A 20,307-nucleotide genomic window follows, 5' to 3' on the forward strand; every position below is an offset into this window, starting at 1 on the left:
TTCTACATCATCTGACCCTACTTCATTTCTTGCTATCGATTTAATTTCATTTCTTACTAACAAAGTAACCCCTCTGCCAACCTGCCTATCTTTTCGATAGGATGTATATCCTTGGATATTTAGCTCCCAGTCCTGATCCCCTTGCAGTCATGTCTCCATAATGCCCACCACATCATACCTGCCAATTTCAATCTACACCACAAGCTCATTTACCTTATTTCGTATACTGCGTGCATTCAGATACAACACCTTCAGTCCTGTATTTCCTGTCTGAAGCAAATTTTGATTTTAAGAAGGCGCTATAGATAGCACTGGCCATGGATAGTGCAGTAAGAGACTCAAAAGCCATACAGGGTGTGCAAAATGACACCGTCCTCCACATCAGGCAGGAAACCCCAGTTAGAAAGGGCGCGAAAATGCAAGACTCTGCCGAGAAGTGGGAAACAGCCCCCGCCAGCAGGGAAATGAGAAAAAATGACTTAGCATGGAAAACCAGGAATAATTTCAATCGAGGTGAAAATGGAATGTTTATTATTGTCACTGAAATGAGAGAGTGCAAGGAAAGAGTCAGGCAGACTTTTAAAAAAGAGAAGAAACCCAGTGAGATCTACAATGTAGAAGAGCCTGAAGGAACAAATTCCTATATTTCCTGGTTGTAAAATTTGACGGTTGGAAAAATAAAACAAATATTTGTAACAGTGAAAGTGAATGGTAGACCTGTTTGAATGGAAGTGGACACAGGAGCTTCCACTACAGTAATTGGGGAAGATACTTTCAGATATCTGAATAATGGTGAACATCAGTTAAATTTAGAAGAAACATCTGCCCAATTAAAAACATACACAGGTGAAGGCATCCAAGCCAAAGGCGTAAGTAGAGTAACTGTCCATTATGGAAGCCAACCGATAAAGCTATCAGTGTTGGTATTAAGAGGCAGAGGGTCAAGCCTCCTAGGGTGAAACTGGCTAAGGGAAATCAACCTTGATTGGCCACTGAGATTTCAAAAGGAAGCAGGAAGCATTTGTGCTTTGGAAAAGGGGTGTGTAAGGACCCAACAACCTGAAGAAATACAGACTGTCTTAAGTCAAAACATGGAAGAAGAGAAGAAGGAGCTCAAAGAGACCATGCTTAAGGAGAGAGTTCGAGATGAGGTGAACAACCTCCGAAAAGAAAAAGAAAACCTGTTGAAAGACCTTCACACACTACAAGATTCCCTCAGGTTGGAGTTTGTACCACTGGAAAAGTATGAAGAGAAACGGAAAGAATTCACCACCTCTCGGACCTAAATGAAGGATGAGTTGGCAGAGAAGACACAACAATGCTCAATTTTCCAGGAGGCAGCAAACAAATACAAGAAAGAGATGGAAGAGCTGAAGAATCACCTACATGAAGCCAAAGAGGCTTTGGAAGCAAAAGTCGCAAAATTTTCCAAGAAGCAGACAGATGATAAAATTCTGGGAGTCTCAGCCACTGAGCTCAGTCAAGTTGAGCTCGCATCTCCGAGAAGTCTGGCCAACAGTGAAGTCGAAAAAAAGGCCGAGATTAAAGTCAATGCTAGAAAGAAGAAGGCACGGAGAAAGACGACACAGAAACACAAATAAAATTTTAAATCCGACAGCATACAAGTATACTTTTGTACATAGGCCTGGAAATCAAGTTGCAAACACCGATGCACTTAGTTGTTTACCTTTACAAGAAAATGATGAGGAAGTCACAGTTCCACAAGAACTTGCTTTATTGCTAAATCTCTTAGATTCCTCACCGGTATGCATGTGACAGATCAGAGACTGGACAAGTAGGGATACAGTTCTATCTCATGTACGAGAACAAGTGCTACATGGTTGGTCACAATAGCCCGTATCTGACGAAATGAAACTGTACTTCAACGGAAGACCTGAAATAACCAGTTGGGACGGCATCTTATTGTGGATGGCAATTTAGGCAACCCCAGAAAAGGAGGTTCCTGACAAGGCATCTGAAGTTGTAGAACTGAGACGGTCTACACGCATAAGGAAACCCCAAGAAGGACTGAACTTGTAAATTATTTTTCAGTGCAAATATTTTGCTATTTTGCGAAAATTGTAATTGTAAATATAAAATGTATTTCTGAGTAAAGGGGGAGGGATGTGGTAATTATGGATTTATCCGATGTGTAATACATGCTTAAGAATGTTATTAAGGAAGATCACATGATCTTAGTATTCAATAGCAGAGTGGGATACTTCTAGTTAGTAGTGTGTAGTCAGTAGTTAGTGATGTAGAGATAAAGTCTGAAGTGAAAGCACATGTTTAGTTGCTGTTGAGTAGCTTTGTAAATAAACTAAGAGTTTCCACCTATGAAGTGTCTGCTGATCAATTCTATCAATAGCACCAAATCAGCCACCACTCACAACAAGCATGTGACCAGGATCCAACACCTCCCCTAAAGGGCATTAGTGAACCAGTTGGGTTTTTACAACAACTGATGATAGTTTCATGGTCACCATCACTGAGACTGGTTTTACAATTCCAGATTTGTAATTGAATTTAAATTTCACTAGTTGCTGTGGTGAGATTTGAACACATGTCCCCAGTGTATTAGCCTGGGCCTCAATTGCTAGTCAGTGACATTGCCATTAAGCCACTGCTTTCCCCCTTCCCCCTTTCCTTCCCCCACCCTGAACTTACAAAAAACGTACAAAGGTTAACACAGCAGTACGACTATCAGAAACACTAACACTGGCCCTTATTTTATCTTCAGATAGTAGTATACATTTTGCAGAATCATTAACACTGTATTTCCTGGCCAACATGGTAGCACCAGTGTCATTTTTCAGACTAGCAATTTTTTGACAAGTGTCGTCACTTTTCTAGGGCGTTTACCGATTGGTTCAGATTCATTTATTCATAAATAATGGTGATTTAAAGACTGCCCAGATACTGTACCGATGCTGTGGACACAAATGTAATCGCAATAACAATGGACCCCAAGTGCAAACACTCCAGTAAGCAACATGGCAGGCAAGGCCCAAGCAGTGCGCAGCTTCTAGACCAGGAGATATGTCATGGACTCCTTTCATATTGTATTTTATTTATGTTCAATTAGGTCCTTTTTCTATTTTATGACATTTTCTCCAACTTTTCTTCCATTTTTTTTCCCTCTGAAAACCACTTATAAGCGAACATTGGACACACAGTCAGCGAAATGGTGTACATATTGTTTTGCGCGGTTAAGCAAATTGGTGAGTGGTGAAGACGCGAATGGCAAGACTTTACTGGAACTGTGTTCAATTCTGGGCACTGCATCTCAGGAAGGATAGATTGCACTTGGAGGGGCTGCAGCACAGATTCACCAGAATTAGACCAGGAGATTGGATAAACTTGGTTTCTATTCCCTGGAGTATAGTAGGTTGAGGGGTGATCTGATTGAGCTGCTTATAATGCGAAAAGGATTTGACAGTGAGGATACAGTGAAACTACATCCTGTGGCAGTGGAATCAAGAATCAGGGAGGATAACATTAACATTCAGCTTAGACTATTTAGAAGGGAAGTCAGGAAGCACATTTTCACATATAAGATTCTCTCCCCCAGAAATATGTGGATGTTCAGACAATCGGAGCTTTAAACTTTAAGGTTTATAGATTTGCATGGGGTAATGGTATCAAGGGATAAGGACCAAAGCCGGAAAAATAAAGTTCAGAATTAGATCAGCAATGATCGAACTGAATGGTGCAGCATCCTCGAAGGGCTGAATGAACGCCTGTTCTGAATGTCCTTCCCTCTGTTGCTTTCTGAATCAAGCTCCTTTCGGCTCAGTTTATTCTCCCTGGCAACTGATGATACCCATAGTAGTGCTTCTCTGATTGGATAATTCACAGTACAGGTATTGCGTTCACAATACAGGTATCGGGGACAAAAACAAAAATACCTAGAAAAACTCAGCAGGTCTGGCAGCATCTGCGGAGAGGAACACAGTTAACGTTTTGAGTCCGAATGACCCTTCGACAGAACTAAGTAAAAATAGAAGAGAGATGAAATATAAGCTGGCTTAAGGGGAGGGTGGGACAAGTAGAGCTGAATAGAGGGCCAGTGATAGGTGGAGATAACCAAAAGATGTCACATATAAAACGACAAAGAGGTGTTGAAGGTGGTGATATTATCTAAGGAATGTGCTAATTAAGGGTAGAAAACAGGACAAGCAAGGCAAGATAGCCCTAGTGGGGTTGGGGTGGGGTGAAGGAATCGAAAAAGGCTAAAAGGTAGAGATAAAACAATGGATGGAAATACATTTAAAAATCATGGAAATAGGTGGGAAAAGAAAAATCTATACAAATTATTGGGGAAAAAAAGGGGGGATCAGAAAGGGGGTGGGGTTGGAGGAGAGAGATCATGATCTAAAATTGTTGAACTCAATATTCAATCCGGAAGGCTGTAAAGTGCCTAGTCGGAAGATGAGGTGCTGTTCCTCCAGTTTGCGTTGAGCTTCACTGGAACAATGCAGCAGGCCAAGGATGGACATATGGGCATGAGAGCAGGGTGGAGTGTTGAAATGACAAGCGACACCGAGGTCTGGGTAATGCTTGTGGACAGACTGAAGGTGTTCTGCAAAGCGGTCACCCAGTCTGCGTTTGGTCTCTCCAATGTAGAGGAAACCGCACTGGGAGCAATGAATACAGTAGACTAAATTGAGGGAAGTGCAAGTGAAATGCTGCTTCACTTGAAAGGAGTGTTTGGGCCCTTGGACGGTGAAGAGAGGGGAAGTAAAGGGGCAGGTGTTGCACGTTCTGTGGTTGCGTGGGAAGGTGCCGTGGGAGGGGGTTGAGGTGTAGGGGGTGATGGAAGAGTGGACCAGGGTTTCCCGGAGGGAACGATCCCTGCGGAATGCCGCTGGGGGGGTGAAGGGAAGATGTGTTTGGTGGTGGCATCATGCTGGAGTTGGCAGAAATGGCGGAGGATGATCCTTTGAATGTGGAGGCTGGTGGGGTGATAAGTGAGGACAAGGGGGACCCTATCATGTTTCTGGGAGGGAGGGGAAGGAGTGAGGGCGGATGCGCGGGAGATGGGCCGGACACGGTCGAGGGCCCTGTCAACCACCGTGGGTGGAAAACCTTGGTTAAGGAAGAAGGAGGACATGTCAGAGGAACTGTTTTTGAAAGTGGCATCATATGAACAGATGTGACGGAAGCGAAGGAACTGAGAAAATGGGATGGAGTCCTTACAGGAAGCGGGGTGTGAGGAGCTGTAGTTGAGGTAGCTGTGGGAGTCAGTAGGCTTGTAATGGATATTGGTGGACAGTCTATCACCAGAAATTGAGACAGAGAGATCAAGGAAGGGAAAGGAAGTGTCAGAGATGGACCATGTGCAAATGATGGAGGGGTGGAAATTGGAAGCAAAATTAATAAATTTTTCCAGGTCCAGACGAGAGCATGAAGCAGCACCGAAGTAATCATCGATGTACCGGAGAAAGAGTTGTGGGACGGGGCCGGAGTAGGAATGGAACAAGGAATGTTCCACATACCCCATAAAGAGACAGGCATAGCTGGGGCCCATGCGGGTACCCATAGCCACACCTTTTATTTGGAGGAAGTGAGAGGAGTTTAAGGAGAAATTGTTCAGTGTGAGAACAAGTTCAGCCAGATGGAGGAGAGTAGTGGTGGATGGGGATTGTTCGGGCCTCTGTTCGAGGAAGAAGCGAAGAGCCATCAGACCATCCTGGTGGGGGATGGAGGTGTAGAGGGATTGGACGTCCATGGTGAAGAGGAGGCGGTTGGGGCCAGGGAACTGGAAATTGTTGATATGATGTAGGGTGTCAGAGGAATCACGGATGTAGGTGGGAAGGGACTGGACAAGGGGAGAGAGAATGGAGTCAAGATAACAAGAATTGAGTTCCATGGGGCAGGAACAGGCTGACACGATTGGTCTGCCGGGACAGTCCTGTTTGTGGATTTTGGGTAGGAGGTAGAAGCGGGCCGTCCGAGGTTAGGACACTATGAGGTTGGAAGCTGTGGAAGGAAGATCTCCAGAGGAGATGAGGTCAGTAACAGTCCTGGAAACAATGGCGTGATGTTCAGTGGTGGGATCATGGTCCAGGGGGAGGTAGGAGGAAGTGTCTGTGAGTTGACGCTCAGCCTCCGCGAGGTAGAGGTCAGTGCGCTAGACAATAACAGCACCACCCTTGTCAGTGGGTTTGATGACAATGTCAGGGTTGGACCTGAGAGAACGAAGTGCAGTAAGTTCAGAGAGAGACAGATTAGAATGGGTGAGAGGAGCAGAGAAATTGAGACGACTAATGTCACGCCGACAGTTCTCAATGAAAAGATCAAGAGAAGGTAAGAATCCAGAGGGAGGGGTCCAGGTGGAGGGAGAATATTGGAGGTGGGTAAAAGGATCCGTTGTACAGGGAGAGGACTCCTGCCCAAAGAAATGAGCACGGAGATGAAGGCGGCGGAAGAAGAGTTCAGCATCGTGCCGAGCCCGAAATTCATTGAGATGAGGGCTTAAGGGTATGAAACTAAGTCCTTTGCTGAGCACTGAACGTTCAGCGTCGGAGAGGGGAAGGTCAGGGGGTATGGTGAGTACACGGCCGGCGCTGAGATTGGATGACGGGATGGGGCCAGAGGGACAGGCAGGGGTGGAGGGTCCTGGATGGATGTTGATGTCGATGAGTTGTTGGAGCTTGCGTTCCTTTGCACCTGAAAGAAAGAGACAAAGTTTCTTGTTGAGGCGTTGGATGAGACGAAGAATAAAATGAAACTGGGGGCACGCGCAGCTTCGAAAAAGGGTGCGGCGGTGCTGCTGGACGGAGAGGTCGAGTGTGTTCATATGGCGGCGCATGGCACTGAGTGTGGATCTCAAAATGCGATGAGAACAGCAGTCCGAGGAGCGTTGTATGTCCCGGAGATACCTGTAATCCTGGGTGGGTTCGAAACATGAGGGATGGAACTTCAGCTGAAATCCAAGTTGGGTAAGTCGGAGGTGGAGACAGTCACTGAGGAAGGAAATATGGATGTGAAAGTGGGTTTTAGTCAAACACCAGGAGAGAAATGGAAAGCAATGAAGGTGAACAAGGCAAAAGAGAGATACAAAAATCCTGACGGAGAGAAGAACAATACTTCTTCAAGGTAGGCATTCCTTGAAGAGAAGTGTCAGTCAATTAAACACTAAGATAAAAGCAAAAAACTGTGGATGCTGGAAAGCCAAAACAAAAACAAAAATACCTGGAAAAACTCAGCAGCATCTGTGGAGAGGAGAACAGTTAACGTTTCGAGTCCGCATGAGTCTTCAACAGAACTAAGGAAAAATGGAAAAGGGGTGAAATATAAGCTGGTTTAAGGGTGGGGTGGGGGGTGGGTGGGTGGAGGAGGAGGTGGGACAAGAAGAACTGGATAGAGGGCCAGTGATAGGTGGAGATAACCAAAAGATGTCACAGACAAAGAGGTGTTGAAGGTGGTGATATTATCTAAGGAATGTGCTAATTAAGGGTAGAAAGCAGGACAAGCAAGGTACAGATAGCCAGCCTAAGTCATTTATCCTGACTCTATGCTTTCTGTTGGTTAGCCAATCCTCTATTCAAGCTAATATATTACCCCTAACTCTGTGTGATCTTATCTGGTGTATTAATCTTTTGTATGGCACCTTATCAAAGGCTTTCTGGAAGTCCAGATATACTACGTCTACAGGATCCCCATTATCCACTTTGCTGGTCACATCTTCAAAGAACTCTAGCAAATTAGTCAAACACGATTTACTCTTAATAAAACCATGCTGACTCTGATGGATTGCATTATGACTTTCCAAATGCCCCATTACTACTTCCTGAATAATGGATTCCAACAATTTCCCAATGACAGACGTTAAATTAACTGGTCTATAGCTTCCTACTTTCTGCCTCCCCCTCTTTTTGACTAAGGGAGTTATATTAGCATTTTTCCAATCAATGGAACCTTTCCAGAATCCAGGGGATTTTGGAATATTATAGCCAATGCATCCACTATCTCCGCTGCCTCTGCCTTTAAGACCCTGGGATGTAGGCCATCGGGTCTTGGGGACTTGTCACCCTTTAATCCCAATAGTTTGCTCAGTACTTTTTCTCTAGGATGGTTCCAGGAATGAGACTTCAATTACTCTGATAGACTGGGGATGTTTTGCTGGAAGAAGAGAAGGTTGAGAGGGGATTTGATAGGAGTTTTAAAGTCATGGGGGATCTGGACAGAGTACATAGGAAGAAACTGTTCCCATTGGTGGGAGGGTTGAGAACCAAAGGGCACAGATTTAAAGTAATTGGAGAAATAATCAAGAGCTGGACACTGGGGTATTAACCCTCGGTTCAGCAAGGGATCAGGGAGCGAGGTCACAGGCCTCGGGTTAACTGTGGGGGCTTGGGGGAGAAAATCGGGTGGGGTGGATGTCTCCCCCCTCTGTTCAGTTGGGGATTTGTAATTGGTGTTTTGTGGTTCATGTCCTGATGTCTCTCTCTCTCTCTGTGTTTGGTGTTTTGGGATTCATGTCCTGATGTCTCTCTCTGTATGTTGTTAGGTATTTTGGAGTTCATGCCCTGGTTCCTTTGTGTGTGGGTGTCGGTGTTTTGGGTTTCATGCATTAACATCTGTCTCTGTTTTGTTTTATTCTTTCATGGGATGAAGACATTGCTGGCAAGGCAAACATTTATTGCCCATCCCTAGTTGCCCTTGAGACGGTGGTGGTGAGCTGCCTTCTTGAACTGCTGCAGTCCATGTGATGTAGGTACACCCACAGTGCTGTTAGGGAGGGAGTTCCGGGATTTTGACCCAGTGACAGTGAAGGAACGGCGATATATTTCCAAGTAACTAGTAGGGTAGACAAAGGGGAACTAGTAGATCACCGGATCACAGAATCTTTACAGTGCCATTCAGCCCATCAAGTCTGCACTAGCTCTCCGAAAGAGCATTGCACCTCGTGCCACTCCCCTGCCTTATCCCCGTAACTTTGCACATTCCCACTTTTCAGGTAGCAATCCAATTCCCTTTTGAATACCTTGATCAAACCTGCATCCACCAACCTCTCAAGAAGTTTGTTCCAGGCTCCAAACACCCTCAGGGTGAAAAATATTTCCTCACATCACACTTACCTATTTTGCTAATTATTTTGAGTCTGTGCCCCCTAGTTCTTGATGCTCCCTTGAGTGCAAACAGTTTCTCATTATTTACCCTGCGCATACCCCTCAGGATCTTGAATACCAATATCGAGTTTCCTCTCAGCCTTCTTTTCTCCAAGGAAAACAGTTCCAACCTCTCCAATCTCTCCTCATAACTACAGCTCTTCATCCCAGGAATCTTTCTTGTGAATCTTCTCTGTACTCTCTCCAAAACCTTCACATGGCGCCCAGAACTGGACACAGTACTCCAGATGAGGCCTAACTAGTGTCTCATACAAGTTCAACATGACCTCCTTACTCTTGTACTCAATGCCCCTATTAATAAAGCTTAGGATACTATATGCTTTATTAACTTCTCTCTCAACACGCCTGGCCACCTTCAGTGACTTATGCACATGTACACCAAGGTCCCTCTGTTCCTGCACGTCTTTAGAGGCTCTCCCTTTATTTTATGTTGTCTCTCCATATTCTAATATGTAATATACTTGAATTTCCAAAAGGTGTTCGATAAGGTACCACACAAAAGATGACTACACAAAGGCTCATGGAGTTGGGGGTTTATTGGATGGAAGATTGGTTAACGGACAGCAAGCAGTGGGTAGGCGTAAAAAGGGCATTCTCAAGTTGGCAGGCTGTGAATGGTGGAGTGCCGCAAGGACCACTGCTGGGGCTTCAACTATTTACAATCTATATTAATGACTTGGATGAAGAGACCAAGATTAAAGAATCTAAGTTTGCTGACAATACAAAGTTAGGTCTAACTGTAAGCTGTCACAAGGCTACAAAGAGGCTGCAAAAGGATATAGGCTGGTTAAGTGAGTGGGCAGGGTAACAAGGTGGCAGATGGAGTATAATGTGGGGAAGTGTGAAGTTATTCACTTTGGTCATAAGAATAGAAAAGCATAATATTTGTTTAAAAGATATGAAATATGTAAATGTTGATGTTCAGAGGGACTTGGCTGTGCTTATACAGGGAATGCAGAAAATTAGCACACAGGCACTGCAAGCAATTCGGAAGGCAAATGGCATGTTGGCCTTTATTGCCAGGAAATTGGAATACAAGATTAAGGAAGTGTGCTGTAATTGTACAAGGCTTTGGTGAGCCCGCACCTGGAGTACAGTGTGCAGTTTTGATCTCTGTACTTAAGGAAGGATATACTTGCATTGGAGGTGGTACAGCGAATGTTCACTAGATTGGTACCTTTGATGAGAGGATTGGCTTCTGATGAGAGGTTGAATAAATTGGACCTACTCTGTCTGCGTTTAGAAGAATAAGGGGTGCTTTCATTGAACGATACAAGATTCTGGAAGGGTTTGACATGGTAGACACGAGGAGGATGTTTCCCTTGGCTGGGGAACCCAGAACACAGGGTCACAGTCTCAGGATCAGGGGCCAATCATTTAGGATTGAGATGAGGGGAAACCTCTTCACTCAAAGGGTTGTGCATCTTTGGAATTGTCTACACCAGAGAGTTGTGCATGCTCCCATATTTAAGGCTAAGGTAGACAGATTTTTTATGTCTCAGAGAATCATGAGGTATAGGGAGTGGTGGAAAAGTGGAGTTAAAGCTGATGACCAGCCAGGATCATATCGAATGGTGGAACTGGCTCGAAGGGGCCAAATGGTCTACTCCTGCTCCTGTTTCTTATGTTCTTATGTCTCCCACTGTGTGGGTGTTGGTGTTTTGGGGTTCATGCCCTGATATCTCCCTCTCTGTGAGTGTTGACTTATTTTGGGGTTCATACCCTGATGTTTTTCTCTTTGTGTTTCAGGCTCTCACTCTCTCCGTTATTTCCTCACACAAATGACTCCGATTCCTGGTTTCTCGCAGTTTGTGAGTGTCGGTTACGTGGATGAGGTCCAGTTTGTTGTGTATGACAGCGATCAGAAGAAGTTGATCCCGCAGCAGCCATCAGTGTTGGAGAGTGAGGAATCTGAGCCTTGGGAGCGGAAGACGATGCTGGTGCAGGAGCAGGAGCATAATTTCAAAGTCTTTATGCCGGTCCTCATGTCTCGGACCAACCAGTCAGGAGGTGGGCCCTTGTTCTCCCAGTGCTGGACTCTCCCTTCAGGTTGAGGATGCCTGAGACGTGGAGACACGGGGAATGGAGCAAGAGTTGGGAGCTAGAGGCTGTGATGTGAATTGGTTGTGGGTATGGTGGATTTTGCCGAGCTGTGGGATTGGATCTGATTGACTCTGTTTTTCTGATCGACAGGGATTCACACATACCAGATGATGACCGGCTGTGACCTGAATGATGATGGGACCAGCAGTGGGTTCCACCAGAGGGGATGGGATGGGCGAGATTTTATCAGCTTCGACAAGGAGCACATGGCGTGGGTGACCCCGCCCATGGGGAGAGAGCATCAAAAACAGCTGGGACCAGCACAAGGTCAACAAACAGTGATTGAAACATTACCTGGAGTGGAAGTGTATCGAGTGGCTGAGGAAATACCTGGAGTATGGACAGAGAGAACTGAGAGTCGGTGAGTGAGGGGGGGACTGAGAGTCGGTGAGTGAGGGGGGGACTGAGAGTTGGTGAGTGACGGGGGGACTGAGAGTCGGTGAGTGAGGGGGGGACTGAGAGTCGGTGAGTGAGGGGGGGACTGAGAGTTGGTGAGTGAGGGGGGGACTGAGAGTCGGTGAGTGAGGGGGGACTGAGCGTCAGTGAGTGAGGGGGTCTGAGGGTCGGTGAGTGAGGGAGGGACTGAGATTCGGTGAGTGAGGGGGGGACTGAGAGTCGGTGAGTGAGGGGGGGACTGAGAGTCGGTGAGTGAGGGGGGACTGAGAGTCGGTGAATGAGGGGGTGTGAGGGTCGATGAATGAGGGGGTCTGAGGGTCGGTGAGTGAGAGGGTGTGAGGGTCGGTGAGTGAGGGGGTGTGAGGGTCGGTGAGTGAGGGGGTGTGAGGGTCGGTGAGTGAGGGGGTGTGAGGGTCGGTGAGTGAGGGGGTGTGAGGGTCGGTGAGTGAGGGGGTGTGAGGGTCGGTGAGTGAGGGGGTGTGAGGGTCGGTGAGTGAGGGCGTGTGAGGGATAGTGAGTGCCGGGTTGACTGGGAGTCGGTGAATGGGTTGCTGCCTGGGACTCTATATCTCGAGGTTCTTGTACCGATTCCTCTTTCTTTCTCTCTTAGTTGCCCCCGTCGTGTTCTTTACCCGTCTGGGTGATTCTAACCTGCTGTCCTGTGTCATCACCGGGTTTTACCCTCAGGCCATTGAGGTGACTCTGTGGAGAGATGGAGTGTTGATCGAGGAGACCCTGTCCACTGGGATCTTACCCAATCATGACAGGACGTACCAGATCCAGAAATGGATGGAGTTTGATCCGGAGGATCAGGCTGAGTATTCCTGTCGGGTGGAACACAGCGGGCTGGAGGAGGAGAAGGTGGTGATTTATGGTAAGATTGTTTCTCACAGCATATGGGATGGTGTATAGGAAGATGTATCCTGGGATATTACAATAGAATAGGGCCTTTATATGATGGTGTATGGCATGGTATGTACGACAATGTATTGCGAGATATTATTGTAGAACAAGACCTGTATATGACTGTGTATGGGATGGTGTATAGAACGGTGTATCCTGGTATATTACAGTACAACAGGACATGTATATGACTGTGTATGGGACAGTGTATCGGATGGTGTATCCTGGTACATTACAGTACAACAGGACCTGTATATGACTGTGTATGGGACAGTGTATCGGATGGTGTATCCTGGTACATTACAGTACAACAGGACCTGTATATGACTGTGTATAGGACAGTGTATCTTGAGATATTACAGTGTGGCAGGGCCTGATGTATCCTGGTATCATAGACCAGTCAGCTTAATGTCGGTGGTAGAAATAATCATGGACTTCCTATAAAGGAGAGAGCAGAAGAACAACTAGAAATAAAAAAATATATTACTGAATAGTGAGCATGGATTCCAAAATAGAAAATCTTGTTTGACCAAACTATTTGATTTTTTGAGGAGGTAACAGAGAAAATAAACAATGGTAATTCAGTAGCTGCAATTCATCTACATTTTCAAAAGGCTATTGATAAGCTGCCCCATAATATACTAATGAATAAGATCAGAGAACGTGGAGTCAGGAGATAAGTGACAGAATGCATTGCTAGCTGGGTTCAAGAGAGAAAGCAGAGAGAGGAAGTAAAGGATAGTTATTCAGAGTGTCAGAAGGTGGGAAATGGTGTTCCACACGGATCAGTGCTGGGACCAATGCTGCTCACAATTTATATGAATGATTTGGGCTTTGGAATCAAAAAGCACAATTTCTAAATGTGCCCAATTTTGGTGCAGGGCTGGGAGTGTGGTGCGGTAGTTGACACTGAGAAGGAATGCAACAAACTACAGGACAACATTAGTAAACTTGTGGAATGGGCAAATAATTGGCAAATGAAGTTCAACACCTATAAATGTGAGGGGGCACGTTTTGGTAGGGAGACTAGGGTGGTCGCTGATATCTTCTAAGATGCAAAACTAGGTGGGGTGGAGGAACAAAGGTTTTTTGGAGTACAATGACACCAATCACTAAAAGTTCTGCCACAGGCTGGCAAGGCCATAAAAAGCAAACCAAGCTCTAGGCTTTATTTCTAGAGACATAGAATTGAAAAGTAGGGAGGTTATCTGGACCTATATCGATCCTTGCATAGATTATTCTTGGAATATGTGTGCAGTTCTGTTCGCCGTATAAAACAAAGGACATAGAGGCACTGGAGGGTGCAGAGAAGATTTACAGCGATGATACCAGAAATGTGTGGCTATACATGTCAGGAAAGGATTCACAGGCCAGGTCTCTTTTCTCTTGAGAAAGAAGAGAGGATACAGAAAGAATGTTTCCTCTTGTGGGGAAGAGCATAACCAGAGGCCAACAATATAAGATAGTCGCCAAGAAATCCAATAGGGAATTCAGAAATAACTTCTTTACCCAGAAAGCGGTGCGAATGCGGAACTCACCACCACCACCACAGGGAGAGATTGAAGCGAATAGTATAAATGTATTTAAGGGGAAACTAGAAGGGAGGGATGGTTATGATAATGAATTTAGATGAGGAAAGATGGAAAGAAGCTCGAGTGGAACATAAACACCAGCATGGAATGTTTGGGTTGAATGGCCTGTTTCTGTTCCATATATACTATGTAACCTTGAGTCTCTGTCTCTGTCTCTGTCTCTCTCTCTCTCTCTCATTCTCTGTCCCTCTCTCATTCTCTTTCTCTCTCATTTTCTCTCTCTCTCATTCTCTCTCTCCCTCTCATTCTCTCACCCTCTCTCTCTCATTCTCTTATCCTAATTCCCATTCGGTCTCTCTCATTCTCTGTCTTATCCCCTCTCTCTCATTCTCACATGCTATCTCTTTCATTTGTGCTCTCTCATTCTCTCTGATAGGTCTGAAGTCTCACTCCCAGATTCCTGTTCCTGTCAGGATTGTGCTTGGAGTCCTTGGGTTGCTGATTTCCCTCAGCGTTATGGCTGTCATCATCCACAGCAAGAAAGGTAGGAACTGGAAAGAAGGTGGCAGCTCTTCACTGGGGGTTTCAGGGCATAGGAGACCCCAAGGGTGTAGCCCAGTATGTGGACAGGGCTCGGTGGGGGGGAGGTGGGGGTTGTGGAGGACCTCAGGTTGGAGGAGGAGCCTCAATGTTTGAGGGAAGATTTCAAGATGGGGTCGCTCATGGTGTGGGCAGAGGGTCTAAGTTTTTTGGAGGCGTGGTCCAAGGTGGTGGGTTGTTCCTCAGAGTGAGGCGCGAGGAACCCAGGTTAGTAGGTTAGAGGCTCAGGGTGAGAGGGTGGTGGGGAGAGGAGCTGAGCTGGGTTGAAGGGCTGAGGGTTGGGTGAAGGGTCTCAGGCTCTGTTGCCTCTGGATGCTGGACCTCAGGGTTGAGTGGGGGGGTGGATTCAAGGTAGCAGGGGAGAGTCCCATGGTTGGAGGAAGGTGTTTAGCTTGTGTTGAGGGGCTCAGGTGAGGGTGGGAGTGAGTGTTTCAGCTCAGGGTGGGAGTGAGGGACTGAGGGTTTGTTTGGCAGGGCTCAGTATGAGGGAGGGTTCATCTCTCCCTTTCACTCGGAGTTCCAGTCTCTCTTCTCTCTGATTTTCTGTCAGTCTCTCATCACTCACTGAACGTTTCTTGTTTTACAGTGAGAGGGAAGAGCGGCTACAATCCTACAAAGAGTAAGCTGATCATCAAACATCCTCTGGATCTTTGTGTAACTGTGTGAACCATTGTCCATTCGGTGTCAGGTACAGCCATGAGCTCGTTGCGCAGTCTCTCTGTGCCAGTCTCCCTATCTTTGTCTGACTCTCTCTTTCTCTCAACCTATATCTGTTACCCTCTGTATCTCTGTGAGTCTTTCTCTCTCTCTCCGTCCTGTCTGTCTGTCTTATTCTCTGTGTCTGTCTGTCTCTGTATGTGTCAATCATTTTCTTTTTCTGTGTCTCTCTCTCTGCCTTTGTGTCTTGTGCTCTGTGTCTGTCTTGTTATAATGAACAGCTTTTTAATGCCCCCCCCTTTCTTCACAGCTTCTGATAAAGGGGATTCCTCATCCATCTCTTCATCCAGTTCCTGAGGTATGAATAGTGTTTGATCAATAGTGGGAGCAGATTCCTTCTAACTGGAGCATTCCAGCTGGTGTTAACTGTACTATCTGGTGGGTGGAGTGTGACCTCAGTGTCTGCCGCTCCCTGTATGAGGTCACTCAATAGCAGCTGGTGTTTGAGGTGTCTGATGGGTTTTGCTGCTGTTTAGGAAGTGGGTCTGATGAGTTTTGCTGCCGTTTAGGAAGTGGGTCTGATGGGTTTTGCTGGTGTTTGGTGGGTGGGTCTAATGCGTTTTCCTGGTGTTTGTGGAGTAGGTCTGATCGGCTCTGCTGGTGCTTGGCAGTTGGGTCAGATGGGTTCTGTTGGTATTTGGGGAGTAGGTCTGATTGGTTCTGCTGGTGTTTGAGGGGTGGGCCTGATAGGTTTTGCTGGTGTTTGGGGAGTGGGTCTGACGGGTTTTGTTGGTGCTTTGAGGAGTAGGTCTGTTTGGTTCTGTTGGTGTTTGAGGTGGGTCTGATGGGTTTTGTTGGTGCTTTGGGGAGTGGGTCTGATGGGTTTTGCTGGTGTTTGGCAAGTGGATCTGATGGGTTCTGCTGGGGCTTGGCTGGTGGGTCGGATGGGATTTCTTGGTGTTTGGGGGGTGGGACTGATGGGATTTCCTGGTGTTTGGGGCGTGGGACTGATGGTTTTTGCTGGTGTTTAGGGGCATTAGCCAAATGGGTTTTGCTGGTGTTTTACAAGTCAGTCTGATGGGTTTTGTTGGTGTTTTGTGGGCGAGGGGGGGGGGGTCATTGATTCATAGAAATGACAGAAAATTTATAACCCAGTCAGATGCCATTCCGATCACCTTGTCCACGCTAATTAATGAAGAGGTCCCCAGCCTCATCTCACCTCCGTGAACTAGCCTTGCAGGTCTCAGCTCTTTAAGTGAACATGTAAGAAGTTGTTAAATGTGGCGAGAGTTCCTGCCTCTGTCATCTTTTCAGGCAATGAGTTCCAGGACCCTAAAACTCTCTGGGAAAGAAAATATTTCCTCATCTCCTGTATTATCCTTATACAATCACTTTAAACCTAGGCTTGCTGGTTTTTGACCCCCCCACCTCTTGAGGTAAATAGCTCATCTCTATTTACTCCGTCATGGACCCTCATAATTGTATATCTCAATCAAATCTATCTTCGGCCACCTATGCTTTTATATTCTTTCATGGGATGTGGGCATCGCTGGCTAGCCAGGCATTTATTGCCCATCCCTAATTGCCTTTGAGAAGGTGGTGGTGAGCTGCCTTCTTGAACTGCTGCAGTCCATCTGGTGCAGGTACACCCACAGTACTGTTAGGTAGGGAGTTTCAGGATTTTGGCCCCAGTGACTGTGAGGGAATGGCGATATATTTCCAAGTCAGGATCCTGTGTGACTTGGAAGGAAACTTGCAGGTTATGGTGTTCCCATGCGGCTGTTGCTCTTGTCCTTTGAGGTGGTAGAGATTTAGAAAATACAATTGAAAGAAGCTTTGTGTGTGCTGCAGTGCATCTTTCATATGCACACAATACTGCCAATGTGTCAGTGGTGGAGGGAGGGAATGAATGTTTAAGGTCGTGGGTGGAGTGGTGAGGAAGCGTCCTTGTTGGCGTCAAATTTCTTGAGTGTTGTTGGAGCTGCATTCATCCATGCAAGCAGAGATCACATTCCTGACTTGTGCCTTGTAGATAGTGGACAGGCTTTGAGGAGACAGTAGGTGAGTTACTTGGCACAGAATTCCCAGCCTCTAAACTGCTCTTCCAACCACTGTATTTATTTGGCTGGTCCAGTTCAGTTTCAGGACAATGGTTGTTACTCACAATAAGAGGTTGTGGTAGAGGAATTAATCCAGGCTGGTCTTTTGGTTCAAGCTGGTTTATTTTCAAGACAACTCCTCAGTTACTCCTGACTTCCAAGTAGCTTCTACACAAAGTGTTCCAGCTGTATCTTTTTATTCTGTTTAGATGGGATAATCAATGCCCATCATCTGTTTAACTAGCAATTGTCTTTAACAAGGTGATTGCCATGCAGTGTGATTATTTATACATTGACAATGGTAAAGGAGGTGTCAGCTGTGGCTCAGTTCATAGCACCCTTGCCTTTGAATCAGAGGGTTGTGGGTTCATGACCCACTCCTGGAAAACCAAGAACTGTGATTGTACTTGAAAGAGTTGCAATCTGTGACTGTTGATAACTCAAAAGAGTTTGACAATGGTAAACCCCAGAATGTTGATAGTGGGGTATTTAGCAATGGCAATGTCAATGGGAGATAGTTAGATTCTCTCTTGTTGGAGATCTCATTGCCTGGCATTCCTGTGGCATGGTTTTTACTGCATTTAGGCACAGACTGCTTCAGTATCTGAGGAGTTGTGAATGGTGCTGAACATGGTGCAATTATCAGTGAACATTCCCACTTCTGACCTTATAATAGAAGGAAGGTAATTGATAAAGCAGCTGAAGATGATTGGGCTGAGGACACAACCCTGAGGAACTCCTGCGGTGATGTCTTGGAACTTCCAACAACCACAACCATCTTCCTCTACGCTAGGTATGACTCCAACCAGCGGAGAGTTTTCCCCCTGATTCCCATTGACTCCAATTTTGCTCAGGCTCCTTGATACTACACTCGGTCAAATGCTGCCTTGATATCAAGGGCAGTCGCTCTCACCTCACCCCAGGAGTTCAGCTCTTTTGTCCATGTTTGGATCAAGGCTGCAATGAGGTCAGAAGCTGAATGACCCTGCCGGAACTCAAACTGGTTGTCAGTGAATAGGTTATTGCTGTGTAAGTGCCGCTTGATAGCACTGTCGATGACACCTTCCAACACTTTGCTGATAATGGAGAGTAGACTGATGGGGTGATAATTGGTTGGGTTGGATTTGTCCTGCTTTTTGTGTACAGGAAATACCTGGGCAAATTTTCCACATAGCTGGGTGATGCCAATGCTATAGCTGTACTGGAATAGCTTGGCTAGGGATGCAGCAAGTTCTGGAGCACAAGTCTTCAGTACTATTGCCGGAATATTGTCAGGGCCCATAGCCTTTGCACTATCCAGTGCCTTCAGCCATTTCTCAGTATCACATGGAGTGAATATAATTGGCAGAAGACTGGCATCTGTGATGCTGGGGACCACAGGAGGAGGCTGAAATGGATCTTTTATTTGGCACTTCTGGCTGAAGATGGTTGCAAATGCTTCAGCCTTGTCTTTTTGCACCTTTGTGCCGCGATCCCCAGCATTGAAGATGGGGATATTTGTGGCGTCTCCTCATCTGGCTAGTTGTTTAATTGTTCACCACCATTCATGACTTGATGTGGCAGGACTGCAGATCTGATCTGTTGGTTGTGGGATTGTTTAGCTCTGTCTGTCACATGGTTCTGCTGTTTGGCACGTAAGTAGTCCTGTGTTGTAGCTTCACCAAGTTAACACCTCATTTTTAGGTATGTCTGGTGTTGCTCCTGGCATGCTCTTCTGCACTCTTCATTGATCCAGGGTTGATCCCCTAGCTTGATGGTAATGGTGGAGTGGGGGGTATGCCGGGCCATGAGGTTACAGATTGTGATTGAATACAACTCTGCTGCTGCTGCTGTTTCCCACAGCACCTCAAGGATGCCCAGTTTTGAGTTGCTAGAACGCTTCTGATTCTATCCCATTTGGCACGGTGGTAGTGCTACACAACACGATGAAGGGTATCTAGGATGAAGAGGGATTTTTTCTTCACAAGGACTGTGCGGTGGTCACTCATACCAGTTTTGGCATGGACAGGTGCATCTGCAACAGGTAGATGAGTGAGGATAAGGTGTTTCCCTCTTGTTGGTTCTCTTACCACTTGCTGAAGGCCATATCTGGCAGATGTCTCCTTCAGGGTTTGCCCAGTTCAGTCAGTAATGGTGCTACCAAGACACACTTGTTGCTGGACATTGAAGTCCTCCACCCAGTATACATTCTGCACCCTTGCCACCCTCGGTGCTTCTTCCAAGTGGTGTTCAACATGGAGAAGCACTGATTCATTAGACTGGGGAGGGGGAAGTGGGGGGCATGGGCACGGTACATGGTAATCAGGAGGAGGTTTCCATGCCCATGTTTGACCTGATGCCCCTTGAGACTTCCAGGGGCTCAGAGTTGATGGTGCCGCCACCTCTTCTGGATCTGTCCTGCTGGTGGGCCAGGATATACCCAGGAGTGGTGATGATAGCAATCACATCTTTTCCTGTAATGTGGTAACCAGAGCTCTGTGCAGCACTCTAGCTGCAGTCTATCTAGTGTTGTATACAGTTCCAGCATAGCCACCCTGCTCTATGCTTCAGCTAATAAAGGAAAGCATGCTATATACCTTCTTAGCCACGTTATCGATCCATCCTAGCACCTTTACCAGTCTGTGGATAAACACTCCAAGGTCCCTCTGATCCTCCACATTACTCAGTATTTACCCCCCATTTACTGGGGGTTCCCTTTGCCTTGTTGCACCTCCCAAAATGCATCACCTCACACTTCTCCAGGTTGAATTCCATTTTCCAGTTTTCTCTCCAACTGACCAGACCATCTCTACCTACCTGCATTCTGAAGCTTTCCTCCTCACTGTCAACCACATCAACTTCTTTAACAAGCCCCTACATTTGACCCTAAATTATTAATAT

General features: G+C 46.2%; 1 protein-coding gene across 1 annotated transcript; it reads left to right on the top strand.

Moving 5' to 3' along the window:
- Positions 1-10,888: 10,888 nt before the first annotated feature.
- Positions 10,889-15,685, top strand: LOC144695790 (major histocompatibility complex class I-related protein 1-like). Its single transcript, XM_078566775.1, is given in 7 exon segments — positions 10,889-11,147; positions 11,331-11,463; positions 11,465-11,601; positions 12,247-12,510; positions 14,508-14,615; positions 15,258-15,290; positions 15,639-15,685. Coding segments are annotated over 7 exon segments (951 nt in total). The 5' UTR covers positions 10,889-10,918.
- The last annotated feature ends 4,622 nt before the right edge of the window (positions 15,686-20,307 follow it).

This window comes from Cetorhinus maximus, chromosome 21, assembly GCF_964194155.1.
Source record: "Cetorhinus maximus chromosome 21, sCetMax3.hap1.1, whole genome shotgun sequence".
In the NCBI taxonomy this organism is placed as follows: Eukaryota; Metazoa; Chordata; class Chondrichthyes; order Lamniformes; family Cetorhinidae; genus Cetorhinus; species Cetorhinus maximus.